A 17491-nucleotide genomic window follows, 5' to 3' on the forward strand; every position below is an offset into this window, starting at 1 on the left:
AACCAGTCACTTAACCTACCAACTTTTAAAAAAAATGTTTTTTTTACTGTATACTAAACTTGTAAGGTGCCTTTGGTTAAAGATTTCAGACAAATATATTACTAACAGTTACTACTTTTACTATTTTAAAAGTTATGTCCTTATGGATGTACTTTCAGATTCATTCATATGTTGTACTATATGGATTTGAAATCGCCTTTCTTCTTTGTGTGTGCTCAATTTTATCCTCATGTCTATTATTATTTTTGCAAATGAGGCCTGACTTGTGTAGTGACTTGCAAAAGATAATAAAGGAAAAAATGACGGGGATAATCATAATGGGCGAATACCAAAACCAAACAACAGAGCATCAAAACCAAAACAAGAATTAAAAATTTGAGTCAAAAGACAAAAGAAGTGAATCAGTAACTGAGAGGAGAGAATTAATAACTGAGCAAAGCAAAACTGAATATTCTTAATCACAGTGAGACAAGAGTTTATCTGTAAAAGTTTGATACTCAAACACACTCTGCCAAATGAACATGTTGCAGTGTAAACTGGAAAATGCTGCCAAGGAAACAAAAAATATAAATAAGTCAGATGCACCATTTCTGACAAAAATTTGAAATGCATACAGTATAGGCTAAATATCAATTGATAGCACTTTCTTAATGGTTTTCCTTTCTTTTGTAAATACTTGTTCCATATACATGTTTTTGAAGCTTTCCTCCACCTTTATGTATAGTCAAATTTATACTTACAACCATAACTGTTTTTATAAATATTGTAAGAACAATTATTGAATGCATATCTGTCCTTGCTTTGGATAAAACTTATCTAACAGTCTCGTAAATTTTAACATTCTATTTTCTTTAACATATGTTTTCTTTAACATAATTAATCCAGGTAATTAGCATTTTCATTTTGTTGAGAAACAAAATTCTTGCAAAGTTTGAATCACATTTAATCTTTTCCCTGTGTCATAAGTCTGTCCAACCTTGACATAACATTGATTGTTTTTCAGAAATTCCACTAGAGAGAAGCAGGTAGGTATTGTGATTTGTGCATTTTACTAGTTTTTCTTGGTCTCCCCTGCATGAGTAATGTTGATCTACATGTCATTATTGGGGGTTTTAGGAACCAAGGATTCTGATTTTCACATTATTTTTTGCACATAATGCTGTATTACAAAATTAGACATTTTTATCATTTTGCTGCTATACTATCTATGTTCTCTTACGGGCACCACCATTTTGAGACAATTGCATTTTGATGTATCGTTGGTAACATTAACCTGAATTCCCCATGTGGGATGACATCATAGAGCAGACAGTATGAAGGCTAACCCTGGCATTTCCGGGGTATTTGAATTTGTAAATAAATAACTAGCACTGAGGCTTTATTTGAGGCTACCTTTTGATTTAGACATCCCAGTTATTGAAATGTTCCCCCTGTTCCTGGTTTTTGATTAGCATTTAGGTTCATTATTAATCTCGGAATGAATTTTGACAAGAATCTCCCGGTCTTTTTCATAAAAAAAGATTATCTGCTTCTTGCACGTCAGTACAAAAATTCTGATCTAAATATGCACACTTCAAACATCTCATAAATTACAATATAAGGAAATGGGAAAAAAATACCACAATTTTAAATTTTTTTTGTGTTTACGTGGTTTTCCTTCATCGATTATATCAGATAGGGGACATCAATTTGTGCCACTGTTTGGTGATTTTTTGTGAAAGTTTAGGAGGTACTGTCAACCTTACAGTATATCTGGATATTACCCTGAGACCAAACTGAATGGATAATTTGTGACTTTGAGAACTTTCCCTGATGTATGATTAATTGTAATCATGATTCTTTGAATGAATATTTGTCCCTTTTAGAATTGTGTAGAAACATGTAAATTCATTCTGCGTTAAAACTGTTTACATTAGAATACCTGTGTGGCTCTAGCCTCATTTTTTAGATATTAATTTTAATTCTTCCACTATACCCAGCCTATCTGAATATTTGTCTGGGTTACAACTGATGTGGCAGCTAGTGCAGTTGAACGTGTTGAAGGTTTTGGGATTGAGTTTCTTAACCCCTGCTGCCATTGTTCATTTGTTGAATAACTTGTGAATTGAAAGGGCTACTGTCTGGAGGATTGTTCTTGGGTGCATTCCTTTGACCTTTGTGACCCTGCATTGTTGTCTTGTATTCTATTGTCAATTTCTAAATAAACCAGTAGGTTGTGTTTAAAGACCATATCCTTGATGGGGTGCTCTGTTGCGATTTGTGCACTTTAGTAATTTTTTTCTTGGTCTCTCCTGAATAAAAAAATAAGGATTTTGATGCACATTTTTGCATATAATGATGTATTAAAAAGTAGAACATTTTTAACCTTTTGTTGCACCACCATTTTGAGATTGTGTCCCTGGTAACATTACCCAGAATTCACTAGGTGGTTTGACGTATCTGGCATAATATAGGTGATAGTATAAAGCTCAACACCAGGCATTTCAGGGTATCTAAAATTGCTGGTAAATAACTACCTTTGCAATTTTCTTTGAGGCTTCCCAGTTTTTGAAATTTTGATCCCATTTCTGGTTTTTGAATTTTAATTAACAAAAACTTGCTAAAATGTTTGATGGTCAAAAACTTGCTGAGATATGAAACCTTTTAAACCTTAAACTCCTTAAAGCACCAACAAATTTGGCAGTTTTTATCCAGAAACTTCCATAAAGAAGGCAATATGTATTGTGTGCAGTTCTGCCATGATCTATTGGCCCTATGTGTTGTCTACAGTATGCATACAGACTTCTTGTACAAGTTTCACTCAAGCAGCTGTTGTTTTCTTGGCTGTAAGACCTGTAAAATTACAATAAGTTCAATTTAAGGCAAGATGCAGGTGTTATAATTGTACGCTCTGCAATTCTTACCAACAGCAGTACAAAGACTTCTTTTGTAATAGATTGTTCACTAAATGGATTTTAACATGTGTCAAGGTAATTTAAAATTCTAATTTGATTCCTGTGATTCTAAATTGATCCCTAATGGAATGGTGCTATATTCAGGGTTGGCTCCTGCCTTCATCTCATCATCTAAAAATTTGTCAGAATAGGCTTTGGGCCTGACCCTGAATTGAATTATGAGTTTCAGAATGTTATTTTTTATGATTTTATTTCTAAATAGAAAGCTGCATTTCCAGTTCTGCAAGTTATGTAGTTAACTTTTATAATGGACAACACAGACTCAGTTGACTTTAGGCTAAAAAAATATAAAAGTAGTTTTGCTAAGTTTATTTTATGAAGAGCTTATATTAGTACAATTTCAGTTTAAATGGATCAAAAATAGATAGCTAGATGTTTCTATGTTGTGAGCCTATTACATTATTTTCAGAGATAAATCAAATTTTGAATATCTGGTGAATTTCTAAATTATACCTTTATCTGTTTTCTGATTTGGGCATATTTTTGATGTGAGCTGCATTGTTAACAAGTATATGTTTTCCAGCTTGATTTACAACTTGACTTCATTACTTCACAGAAACTCTTTGATGAAGAATGGCATCAGCTTAAACTACTTGTGAGGGATATAGACATCACTTGTTTTCTGGATGATGTCCATATTAAGCAGAAACCACTGGAACAGCCCATCCCAATTTATATTAATGGCAAGACGCAGGCATTTAAGCATCTAAAAAAAGAAACAACTATTCCTGTAAGTATACTTAATTGAAACTTATGAAAATTTATTGTGTATCATTGCCTTATGATGGACTGGTGCCTTGTCCTTTATTTGCTCTTACCTTGTTCTCAGTGTTCTCTGAATATACTCCAACCCCTGTGACCCTAAACTGGATAAAGCAGGAATGGATGAATGGATAATCAGCAATTGGGACACACCAGCAATTAGCTATACATTATGCTGCATTGTTTCAAATTTTAGCAGTTTGTATTTTACAAAAATGAAACTACTTTAAGAAGTAGGAAATGTGCTGTCATTCATTCATTTATTTACTCAATTTTTCATTTTTAAAATATTTTGGTTTTATTTGTTTATAATTGCATATTCTTTTTATTTAGCTAACTGTATTTGTGTAATAATCAAGAAAACATTTGCATAATTAATAGTCTTTAAAAATATTTGTAATATTTTACTTCATACTGAACAATGTCACTAATTAATTTGCTCTTTAATTATAAATTGTCTCTCATTCAGCCCAAAACATTCCAGTCATTTATCTGATTAGGTTACATGTGCCACTTTAGGATGCTTTATTAGTGCAGGAGAAAAGAAATAAATACACATTAGTTGTTGTTCCAAAAACATTTATTGCCACATGTTATTTCATAGTACCTCATCGTCCTTTTCAGAATTTATCCATCCATTATCCAACCCGCTATATCATTGGATATATATATATATAGATATATAGATATAGATCTAGATATCCATCCATATCCAAGGCGCCAGCCCACCGCAGTTCAGAGTTTATAGCAAATGGTTTTCATCAAAGATCATATAAATCTTGTGTAGTTGAATAACCTACTGGCTAGTTTTGTGCAAGTGGAAGAATTCTTCATCACTTGTCTTTTCTTGTTGGCTTAGAGACATTCTATATAACTTGAAATTAGTACTATTACAAATCATTGTAACCCAATTATTTTTGCTGTCTGGATACTCATACATTATAAACTAATATAACAGGGAAATATTTTATGCCATAAATTGTGTAATGCCTGTGAATAATTCACATTTGTCTCATATACAGTACCTCAACTAATGCGCACCACATGCTGTATTTTCAGTTGTTGCAGGATTAAGGAAAAGTTGGAAATTACAGATAGAAATACATGTACAGTACTCCCATATCATCATTCATCAAAATAACAAAATATATTTAAAGAGTTAAGTAAATTGTTTATAAAAGTAGGGTTCAGCACCCGCAAAAACTTGATCGAGGTTAATTGCTGTAATGCTAATGACTGATAACTTCAGAATATGGGCAATGGATTAATGAAAATTAAAATCAATTGATGCAAACATCTGAAAACCAATGCCCGTATATGGGCTTGAGTCACTAAACCAGGACAATGCAGTACCAACCACCACCTCATTTTCCCAGCAAAACACTTTGACTTAAAGCAGGTCCTCAGAAATAAATGCGAGTTGCAGTACCAGTAAAAAGTCGGGGGGCGTAGTATTCTAAAAGTTGGAATGTGACGTCAGAGTCTCTGTATACTATCTACATGTGACAGAAAGCCGCTTTGCTGATCATACGGGATCGATGTGCGCGCTTCGATGTTTGATGAATGGTTTGATGTGGTGAAGCAAAATGCTGACATACTGTACAATGCCGTATAATGCATCTTCATCGATGTTATTTACCTTTGCTGCATTTTTAGCGTCCAGTATTTTTTGACAGCTGATGCTTTATGCTTTAAATTTAAACAGTCAAAATACTGAAAGGGATTCTTTTGGAAATCATAATACCTCGCTATATAGTCGACTGTTTTTTTGTACACTAAATTTGCCTTTGTCAGAAAAATGTGTTTTTCCTTTTTTGGAAGGTACTTTAAGGCAGCTAGTACAGTACTTTGCTTCCAAAAAATTGATCATTTTGCCTTTGAATTATCTGTTCTTTCAAATCGGACATAATTTCATGTAATTCAGTGCTGGTTAAGTGATTGCTTTCTAGTCTGGCAATGTGAATATTTAAAATGTTCATATAATGATGAACAAAATAAATGTAACACACTGAGACTAGAATCTCAGAACTGAGGTCATCTTCTAGTCCATGCTCCTGTTTTTTTATGAACTTCCAGATACAGTATTTGTATCGCAGTTTTCTTCTCCTAGATCAAGAAAATATTTTTTGACAGCTGGCTGACAATGTAAAAGTCTATCAAGAGCGGCATACAAAGAAAAACATCTTGTTACATGGCGCAACATTTTTTGGTAGTCCATTTCCAGGTGTTCAAAACACTCTTTTAGTACTTCAGATTTCTTGGCACTGTTAGAAAATTCTGTGTATATTTTCAAAACCAAATTTTCCACGTCATATGAAAGAGCAGCATTTCTGCCTGCGTTATGTATTACGAGCTAGAAGTTTTTTGTGAACGGAATTATGGAGACCATAGTTCACTATATCAACTTATGTCCATCCATCATCCAACCCGCTATATCCTAACTTCTGGGTCACGGGGGTCTGCCGGAGCCAATCCCTGCCAACACAGGGCGCAAGGCAGGAAACAAACCCTGGGCAGGGCGCACACACTAGAGACAATTTAGGATCGCCAATGCGATCTGCATGTCTTTGTTGTTCCAAAAACATTTATTGTACCCAATGCCACATGTTATTTCATAGTACCTCATCGTCCTTTTCAGAGTTTATCCATCCATTATCCAACCCGCTATATCATATATATATATATCTGCATGTCTTTGGACTGTGGGAGGAACCCCACGCAAACACAGGGAGAACATGCAAATTCCATGCAGGGAGGACCTGGGAAGTGAACCCAGGTCTCCTAACTGCAAGGCAGCAGCACTACCCACTGCGCCACCATGCCACCTATGAACTTATGTCTGAAATTTTAAGTGAACACTTTTCTAAAGTTGTCAGTATGCATGTTGTTATTGATGCGGAAGATTCATCGTTATTTTCTAGTCCATTTTTTACGCTGAAATATCTTACTGTGACTGGAAATAGGTTTTGGTTTCCTTTATTGGAAGCGTCAAACAAAATGGCGTATGGTAATGACGACTCTGTATTGGCATTCATTTCATCCAAGACATTCTCTATACTTTTAGTAGCTAGACAGTTCTCTGCGATGGCTTCTGCTTTTGTTCTCCCACAATGCACTTTTCTCGCCAACACAGAATCTCGATACAAGTAAGAATTCAATTTTATGGCACAATCTGTACTTAAGTAACTATGGTGATGGTTGATACCATGATAAACCTGGGCAACTTCAATCATAGTTACAAGACTTTCTTCGTTACTACTGTTTTTTAGAAAAAATGAAGTCACTAATTAATTTTTTAGCACTGCCGGTTACGGCAGTAGAATGTTCTTTACTTTTTAAATGCGTTTTTATAGCCTTCTCACCTTCATGTTTTATGGTGAATTTTACACTACAAAGAATAAATTTTGCGGTAAAATTATCCACTTTAACAAGACAGTTTTTGTAATCATTATTGTGCCTCCAAAAATCTTGAAAAGAAGTGGAATATTTACGCTTTTTCTTAGCAGGCATCGCATCCACAGAAGATGTAGTTGGCCGCTCTGATATCACCTCATTTGAGTCGTTTTTTCTGCTTCCATCACATTCACTATCATCGCTCATGGTTCAAAAGCAACTTTCAAAAACAACAGAAAACTAAGTAATCTAAACACGCAAGACATGCGATTCACAAGAAAAAGTCTTAACGCCAGGAAGAGAGATTGGGAAATGATTGGCAATTTCGCGCGACACAACGTTGCCACGAATTGTGAGAAATCCAAAACACAATGTAGTTAAAGTTAAACTAAATCGGTAGCTGGGAGTTTTCAGAATTTTCTTTGTTGAGTGTTAAATAATTTTTCACCTGGAGAAACTGACGTTTGACCCGGAGCCTGGAGCCTGAGGGCTGAAACCTGGAGACTCCAGGCCAAACTTGGAGAGGTGGTAACCTTACTGTTGCCTCATCCAGGGATTGTTTCTACCTTGTGCCCAAATGCTAGCTGGAATGGACACATCCCTGGATTGATGGATTTAATCATTAAACATCCTTTTCAGAGATATTGTGGTATGGTGTCATCGGAATTTAATGAGTGTTCCAGGCAATTCACAACACAGTAAAGCCGAACATGTTCTTACCGTGATAATATCTCACACTGCCACCTGGTGGATTCCTCCAGATTTACATAAAGTACGCACGCTTGTGTAGCAGGAGCGTCCGCTGCAGTACGTGTCGCATCGCGTGAAGTGTAAACCCGGCCTAAGAGTGTTCAGTTTGACAAGCGACCCTAAGAAAAAGTCTGTGAAAATGGATGGCTCTATCCGATGAGGAAAAGGCTGCCATGATTAAAAGGGATTGTGTAAATTGAACAATCCATCCAACAAGTAACAAAATATGAGATCTATATTGATTACTTAGGCTTCAACTCATCTTAGATGGTTAGCACAGTTAATATATAACACAAGAAGAAGGACATACACCTGTTTTCTTCTTTGTGATGCAGAACTGCAGTTGTTAACTTAGTTTACTGTCTGTGTTTCACCAAGTAGTCTTAATTCATTATCACTAACAGTTTAACTCAGATGTTTACTTTTCACTTTTTTACAGATAGAAATACAAAAGTTAAGACTCTACTGTGATCCTCAGCAAAGTGAAAGAGAGACAGCATGTGAGATCTATACTGTGGTGAGTATTTTTAAAATGTTTAGTAAGCTGTTGAATATTGACCGTCATTTAGAGTAAATGAATGCTAATCCCATCTTAAAAAATGAATATATAATTTTAATATTTTGCCTTATAAACAGTAGCAACTGCTAAAGCACGTAATAATATGTCAGAAATAGAACAGGTCATCAAAAATGCACTAAATTATATCAGTGATTAATTTCCTTTAATTTCAAAGCAACATTAAATAATGTAATGTTCAATTAGCATATGACCTGCATTTTCAAATATAATTTACAAAAATTAGTCAAATAAACAATGTAGTTATACTATATGATGTTTTTTAAGTTTCTAACTGTCTCCAAACTCAAACATGTTTTCCAGTTGTAGCTAAAAACCTACAATAAGTATTCAATTCAATTCAATTTGTTTTTGTATAGCAATCTTCACTGACTGTAGGCACAGAGAACTCTTAACACGTTCTCAGGTAAAATACAAATATAACATTTACAAATTGAGGATTACGTAATGAGCATTCATAAAGACATGGCAAACAAAAGTACAGCGTCCCTTGCTATCTGCGGGATATTGGTTCCAGGAGATGCTCAAGTCCCGTATATAAAATGGCATAGTATTTTCATATAACCTATGCACATCCTTCCATATACTTAAATAATCTCTAGATAACTTATAGCATAAGCAGCACTAACACTTCCACAAAATTCAGCTTCTTTCTGTTTTATTGTGTGAATGCTTGACTTGTTCTTACCAACTTTACGGCCCACTTTGGCAAGCTACATGACACTTTTCAAAAGATCTAAGGTTTTTATTTTCTTGTAGAGAGATAGCACTTTACACTCCCTCTTAAGGCCTGTGTATATTCGGTCACAGGCAGATGAAGATGTAGTTGCACACAGAGGATGCGTACCCTGGTCTGTTTATAGTTTAAGTGTTCGGTGTGTGGCATTGTGCAGTTGAAGAATCCTCTGGCTTTTCCCCTAAAGTTTTTTGTTTGCCTTTGCATATTGATCTCACAGATATTTCCATTACTCTCTGCACAAACTGTCATATTTGCCCAGTTTCTGGGCAATTTCTCGCCATGAATTTGTGGACATTTTGCCATTGCTGTTTGCTTTTAATGTTGGATTGTGTAGGTACAGGTAGCAAAACATCACACAATTGTTCCTCCAATTAATGTATGTTTTCTTGTCTAGGGCATGCACAGGGCTAGGCTGTTAAAAAATTCTGGAGACATGTTGTCGCCAACACGAGGGTCTAAACACCTGAACTGATGACAAAATGTACATCACGTTTACCCTAGAGGACCCTTGTGGTGACTTGGACTCACCAAGTATAAACAGGCCTTTAGTTTTTGAGCTTGCACTGCTTAAGTCCCTGCACTGTCTTTTGCTAGAACAGATTGGATGCTCATGGCCTCTGGCGGAGTGTCAAGAGTGTCAAACTTGACCACAGATGAAGTAAAATCATAACAAGGTTTATATAGGTGAAACAATGAAAGGATCATTACTGAGCCTCAAGGGGTGAGGGTGGAGGGCTGGTGAATCTCATTTCCTTTTATATTGTTAACATTAATTGATCCAATTTAATTGATAGATTTATATACAGACACACTCAATAACCTTCTGGAACTGCATCTCTCCCACTCTGTAAGTATTTATAGCATCTTGGATTTCAGAGAGCCCGGATGCTTTATTTGTTTCCTCTCTGCATAGTGCATCAAACAGTGGCATTTCTACTTTATCCTGGAAATCATTACTTTCTTTATACTTCTGCATAACAAGTCATATGTTATTATTAAATGTTTAGTTATTTCTTTGTGCTCACTAGCTCTTGTTCCAACTGTTAATCTCAATGATTTCATTCCATACTGCCTTTTTATGTATTCATTTTAAAAATTGTTTTAGCCACATCTCCTTGCTCATACTGTAATGAGAATAGTGCGACCATAGAATTAGTTTTGTCTTTTTCTGTTGACTTTCTAGTTTTTAAATTATTTTTATGCTAGACATATGAAATAATTTGTTCCCTCAAAATTGTTTTAAGAGTTTCCCAAATCCCATGGATGTTTTTTGAGATATATTGATCTCAATGAATGTACAGTGATCCCTCGCTATATCGCGCTTCGACTTTCGCAGCTTCACACCATCGTGGATTTTAAATGTAAGCATATCTAAATATATATCATGATTCGCGGATTTCTGCAGACAATGGGTCTTTTAATGTATGGTACATGCTTCCTCAGTTTGTTTGCCCAGTTGATTTCATACAAGGGGCGCTATTGGCGGATGGCTTAGAAGCTACCCAATCAGAGCATGTATTACGTATTAAATAAAACTCCTCAATGATATACAATGTGCTTCCCGTGCGGTGCTTGATTGTTTGCTTTTCTCAGGCTCTCTTACTCTCTCTGACATTCTCTGCGCCTGATGGAGGGGGTGTGAACAGAGGGGCTGTTTGCACAGAGGATATGGACACTACTCTAAAAAATGCTGAAAGACTACCTTCACATCGCTCCCTTCTTTGCGTCCGCTTTATTGCGGTGTGCATACTTAAAAGCCCAAAAGCACGTATTGATTTTTTGACCTTTTGCTTTTCTCTCGCGCTCTCTCTCTCTGACATTCTCTGCTCCTGACACACATTCCTTTGAAGAGAAAATATGTTTGCATTCTTTTAATTGTGAGAAAGAACTGTCATCTCAGTCTTGTCATGGAGCACAGTTTAAACTTTTGACTAAAGGGTGTTATTTCATGTCTAGAGGGCTCTAATAATGTTAACAGTGTGGGAGAGTTTATAAGGGCTTAAAATATATAAAAATAACCATACAAACATATGGTTTCTACTTCATGGATTTTCACCTATCGCGGGGGGTTCTGGAACGCAACCCCCGCGATCGAGGAGGGATTACTGTATAAGTTTGTGTAATGATGATTTTAATAAAACTTCATCAGCTACAATGAATAGGTCACCAACTGCGAGTTGTATTAGTGGAGCATAATAATAGGAGTTAATACCTTTTTGCCTTACTCCAAAGCAAGATCTTCGTTTTTCCAGTATTTTATTCCTGTCCTTGTGGCTTGCATTTTTATAACACAACAGAGCACTGATTTACTGGCAAAAAAGATGTATTGCCTGTAATATGGTTGGAGAAACCTCTATTGGTTAGATAGGTTCTTGACAAAGTGTGAAATTATCAAGGCAGCTATTGCATTTGCAGCTGTTCAGGATATGCCTAAAGCAGGGTTTAGTTATGTCATGTCATGTCATTTTCCAACCCACTTAACCCAGCCATATTGTGGAGGGGTAGGAGCCTATCCAAGCTAGTATAGGGAGCAAAGCCGGAACAAAACCTAGACAGAGTGCCAGTCCATCATAGGACAAACAGCCACACACACCTTCACACCAATGGAGGACCAATGTAGCATCACCAGTTCACCTAACCTGCATGTCTCTGGACGGTGGGAGGAAACTGGAGCACCTGGAGAAAACCCACACAGACACATGCAAACTCAATGTAGGGAGGACTCAGGACACACTGTGAGGCACTTCAGGATCCTATAGTCTTAAAATTCCATGATTTCTGGTCTTATTCTTACTATAGACTGACATTTTTGTCTTCTTGAGTTCATGATTGAAATCCTTCTTCACCTTTAACTCTACAAAATGTAATGAGTGATCAATGTTATATGGTCCTGTATTTCACAGTATTTTCTGAGACAGAAAAAGACAGATTGCATCTTTTTATATTCTTTTCTGTATATGTTCTTTATATTCTGGAATATGTGCAAAGTTTCAGCTGCCTAGGCCTGAAACCAGTTATGCAGCTAATAAAGTCTTAGAATAATAGGTGAGGCACAGAGTAAGTTAACCATGACTTGTTCTCTAAAAAAATATCTTGCAGCCTCAAGAAAGGCCAAGATCAATAATTTCTGAAATGCTACATATCAAGGCAAGCCCACAACACACTGATTGCCTCTAAAAACAGTAAACAGACATCTGGAGTCTAGTCTACTTTATATTACTAAAACATGAGTTATTAAATGGAATGAAATTATTAATACAGTATTGTAATTATTCACATGTAATTCATATCTTCCCCTGCATTTGAAAGATAAAAAAAAGAAAACAACAGAAAGTAAAAAGAGACTAATATAAGAGATACTGAATTTTACTACTAAACGCAGGATGGCATCAGATTACTAATGAATTATGCTACTGCTGATGTTCATAACAGAACTTTTACATATATTGAAAGTTACTGGAAAAATCAGCAAAAATAATGTATATCTTTAAGAAAGGGTCATAATCAACTCCAGGTGCTAAATCCAGAAGATGTTGATCTTCCTAGCTGCCTTCTTCCATTTATCAGGTCTGAACTGGGGCACTGCTTATCGTGCCTCCTTTTAAGGTCCTTCAGTGCACACGGCTCCACCCTCCCTCCAGCAGTATCTCACCTGCTCCTGTGGAGCTTCACCTGCCTCTTCTCAGCTCATAAAGACAAGGGAGTCCCACATTCCCTCTGTGTTCATATCAAATGTGCTTAGGAGTGGCACATGGGAGGGAAAAGAAGAAAAGCACTTTAAACTGCCTGCCTGTTAAACTAGGACATCCACACTTCATTCTTATCAGCACATTTTATATTAGAAAATTAAATCATATATACCATTTAACTTTGTTCTGTGATGATAGTTTACATATGAGAAATCTATGTGAGGGACTTTACATAATAACTTAATTCAGATATGTGTTTCTGGAGTATACTATTTATCTAATGCTGATTGTTGAAAATTAAAGTATATTGAAATATGTTATGTAAATAATCATAACTGATAAAGGAAGCATTTCTGATAGAGTTCTTTAGTCTGCAATTATGCTTTGAAGAAGAAACATGAGGGCTCCACCTATAGCTGCAAACAAAAAAGATTGCCATTTTTTAATTTAACATACAATGATGGCTCAAGACACTTCTTTATGTAGATAGACAGATCTGTTTAAATACTTAAACAGATAATATATATACACACACCAGAATGACTAAAAAGAAAGAAAATTTTAAAAAGAAAGAAAATTTCTGACCTGGCAGTCACAATTACAGTGAGGCATTTTATAAACATTTTGCTGCCTGAATAGTGTTTCTTGACACACGTTTGCTGAATAATACATAAATAAATAATTTAGTATTTTCTGAAACTCAGTATTTTTAAGCATGTTTTACTTTTCTCTTATATGAGTTCTTGTGCTTTTTGTATGCTTAGTGGTTTACTGGAGTTTTTGTTCCAATTGTTCTGTACTTAGGACTTCATATTGGGACTTTTTTTTACATTGCTGACAATGCCTTTTTGTCTTTTTGTGCTATATGGAGATTCCCACTATTGCATAGCTTTTTTGTGAAGAATAAATATTTTTATATATAACAATTTTGTGTTTGCCTTTGTTACTAGCTGGGTTTGACAGTTCCTCCTTTAGAGGGCACAATTGGGACAATGTGCCTTGGAACTCTTTACTGCTAGGAACTCCTAGTTCATTACAAATATAATACTGGGACTCATTTTCTGGCCTCTTGCTGCATTAAAAATAGGTATTGTGGCTGTCATCCTAATTTAAAATTTTTTCAAGTTTCAGTGCTGCCAATAGGTTTTGCTCCAGAGATTGTGGAAAAGCTGTGTTTACCTTTAGGACTGTTATTATTTTTCTGTTAACCTTAACTGTAGTTTTAGGGACATCTACTTAGAGCTGCATTTGGGGCCTGTGATCAGAGGACCAATATGGGAGGGCCAGTTGGGGGTTCACAGTCCTGAGCATTTCAGGAGCACCACTTGAATTAGTTAACTCCTTCCACAACCCTAATCTTAACTATACTGTAATCTGATGTATCATGTAACATAACTGAAGTTTAATGGAGCTGTTTCATAAATCATCAAATTAATGTTGTTTATGGCCACCTGTTTTGATGATTTTCCATTAATGAGCAGAGAGACAGATTCAAATCACCAGTCAGGAGCACAGAAAAAAAAAACCAAAAGCATGAAGCAACAGTTCATGCTGCAGTTACAGTTGTTTTTAGAAATCTAAATGTGTCCAACTTCAAGTATACTAGCTAATGTTACATCACTTACTAGTACACTAAAGCATTATGTACAATATTTTTGATATCAAGTGTTCAGATATTATCTGATGTTACAGTACCTAGCTGTACAAGAAGTCAGCTCTTCTTGTTCATATATAACTTGCATTTAATTCATGAATGAGAGCTTTTTCTTTATCCGTGCATCTTTTGAAACTACTTATTGCAGCACAAGGATGAGAGGAGCATGCGTGTGCGGACAATTAGGTTTATAAAAAAATAGAGTGTACATGTAAACAGAGGGAGAGGACACCAAACAGTTGTTAGCTGAGTTAATTATCAAATATGCTTACTGTACTGTACATGTTTGGAGTTATGCGTGGATGTAGAATGTATTTATACTGTATTCATACACGCTTCAGTGCATTTTTGCCTTCATCTGTAAGTGATAAAACTAACCAGATGGGATCAAAAAAGGCATGCTGTGAGTTAAAGGCTGCATAACAGAAGATTGTTAATTGCTCTATAAAAACTACCATTGTTTTGTGTCTGTCTTGGGTAACAGCTGTGCTGTATGCTAATCTCACAGAGTGGGCGATTTAGGTGAAGCCAGTTACCAGCCTAGAAGTCGAGTCCATTTCCTTGCAGTTATGATGCAGCAGTGGCAGCAATGGAACTTGATAATTATTTATCATCTCTCTGAATTTTGTTAAAATAGATTACTTTTCATCACTTGCAGTCACAATAAACTATTGAAATAAATAAATAAACAAACAAATCTACATATAACTTCAGTAGAGAACTAGAAATGCTGTAGTTTAATCTTCCTAAAAATATATCAGTACAAATTTTACTTTAAATTGTAAATTGTCCAATTTCAACTTGCATTCTGTTATCAGATGTAGCTAAATGTATGTGCTATCCTTCAACATGAACTGCCACATAATACAAACAATAAACCCACTAAAAAAATTTAACAAAATCAAAACTGATATTAAATGCAGATCGCTCATGAATGCTCTTTTAGCTGTGGGGTTCCTTCTTTTCAGTCAGTGTTAACATTCAAATCTTAATAGAAAAAAGTTTATGAACTTATTATAGCTTATCTACTTACTTGTAAAAGTTGACTGACTGTTTATCACCTCTTTGTATTGTTCACTTACAATGTTTGAATTTTTTTCTTAATAAAACCTTTAAAGCCTGCTATGTTACAGATGTTCACTGCTAGTCAACACTTTAAAGGGAGCACACAGATGCCTGGCAAAATATATCAATAAAATATTGTGAGATAACACGCATTGAAAATGTTCTATAATGCAATAGACATTTTTAGGAATCATAATTCTTCTTTAGATACACAGGATTAGTATTCTTTTTTCACACCACTCAAGAGTTCATCTCTCTACATTTGATTTTAAAATCTAGCTCTACCCACAAATATTGTGAGGTAACATTGCTAAAATTTCTTTTTTGAGTGTTAAAGAAAACTTTTATCATCTCTCAGCCTTAAAGTAGTCATAATAGAATCCTAAATTAGTAAACATAAATTACAAAAATGTTTTCATATGTTTATTTATGTATGTATGTACGTATGTATGAATGTTTTTGCTGCTTGGTCACTGCTGCCTGTCACTTTTCACATAAATATATTACCTAAAACCATACTTACCAGAATATAAAAAAGTAACTAAATTCCTTTTTCATTCTTTTTTTTCAGGATGATAAAAGGGTAAGAATACATTTAATAACTATTATTAGTATTAAAGACATTTATTTTTTAAACTTTTTTTTTTTTTACATTTGAGGATATTTCTTTTTTATTGAGCAGTGCCCACTGGAGAGATCCCTCTCTGTTTCCCAGTGTAATTGTCCAGCAGGACAACCAGGAACACCAGGTCTTTTGGGTCCAAAGGTAAGCATTATTTTCATACGAATGGAATACTAATAAGTTATGGGTCATAATCGTTCAAAACTTAATTGACGGAGCCTTTAGCGACCAGGGTCAACCAGTTTTGGCCTTCCCTTTAGTGAAGCACCAGTTTTTCTGCAGTGAATACAACTGGCCGGTTTTTGCTTTTTATGCGAAAATGGCAAATTGTGTGTAACTTGCCAATCACTAGTCAGTTTTATGATTAAAATGTAAACTACTGCCATGCATTCTGTACTTCCTGGATTTCCTTTATTTTGTAAAGCAAAGTTAAAAATAGTGTAACAATTGGTCGCTGTGCAAGGTTGTGACAGAAATTGTAAAAAAAGACTCCTTTAGCTGAAGAAAGTAATTGCCAATGCAGGTATAGATATAGTGTAACTAACAGTCACAGTAACCTGACAAATATCACTAACAGCTTGAGAAATGTGGCGTGACATCTGTAGATTATGGGCAGAGTTTAATACTTAATTTGACACATGTTTAGCAAAGCCTCATTCCGCAAGCTGCAGAGAGGTGTACTTGTTCATCTGTGCAGTAATGTCACTGTCTTGTAATTGGAGTGATCCACGTAAGCTCAGAGTACAAAACCTGGTGGGAAGTTAATGTGTGGAGCTGAAAACTCCAACAGAACCCTCCACCACTACAATACATCAACTGTGAGAAAGTATGTTAGACGTTTATGAGGATTAGAGATATACAAACTGCAACATGTGCTAAGAAAAAGTTTGATGGAACCAAAGTGATGATGTTTGGCACTAAAACACAAGACATTGACAAGACATTTGAGATTACATCACACAGGATGAATCTCAGTAACTGGTAATAGTTATTTTTCTTTTATTTGAATCAAAAATACAAGGATGGATATTTTAGTAATTTAATAAAGAAATAAGCTGTCCTGAATATTGTAGCAAAAAACATAAAACAGAAGATGAACAGATAGATGTGACATACCCAGGCACCTTCAGAGTAAATGACTTTAAGCTCTCTGTTTTTAATTCATTGTGGGATGCAGGAAGATAGTTTGGAGGAGTTTAACATTCAGAGAAGCTTTTAAGATGGCAGAACATTGTTAGAAGTTGGAAAATCTAACATTTTGTTGTGTATGCGGATTGCATACAGGA

General features: G+C 35.2%; 1 protein-coding gene across 1 annotated transcript in view; it reads left to right on the top strand.

Annotated features, from left to right (window-relative positions):
* LOC120529425 (collagen alpha-1(XXI) chain-like) overlaps positions 1–17491 on the top strand; it is a 260096-nt gene that overhangs the window by 112168 nt on the left and 130437 nt on the right. The window contains exons 6-9 of the mRNA XM_039753207.1: positions 3511–3684; positions 8299–8376; positions 16155–16166; positions 16266–16349. Coding sequence (XP_039609141.1) covers positions 3511–3684; positions 8299–8376; positions 16155–16166; positions 16266–16349 — 348 coding nt within the window. The remainder of the gene's footprint in view (positions 1–3510; positions 3685–8298; positions 8377–16154; positions 16167–16265; positions 16350–17491) is intronic.

The sequence above is a fragment of the Polypterus senegalus genome, chromosome 5 (assembly GCF_016835505.1).
Source record: "Polypterus senegalus isolate Bchr_013 chromosome 5, ASM1683550v1, whole genome shotgun sequence".
Taxonomy (NCBI): Eukaryota; Metazoa; Chordata; class Cladistia; order Polypteriformes; family Polypteridae; genus Polypterus; species Polypterus senegalus.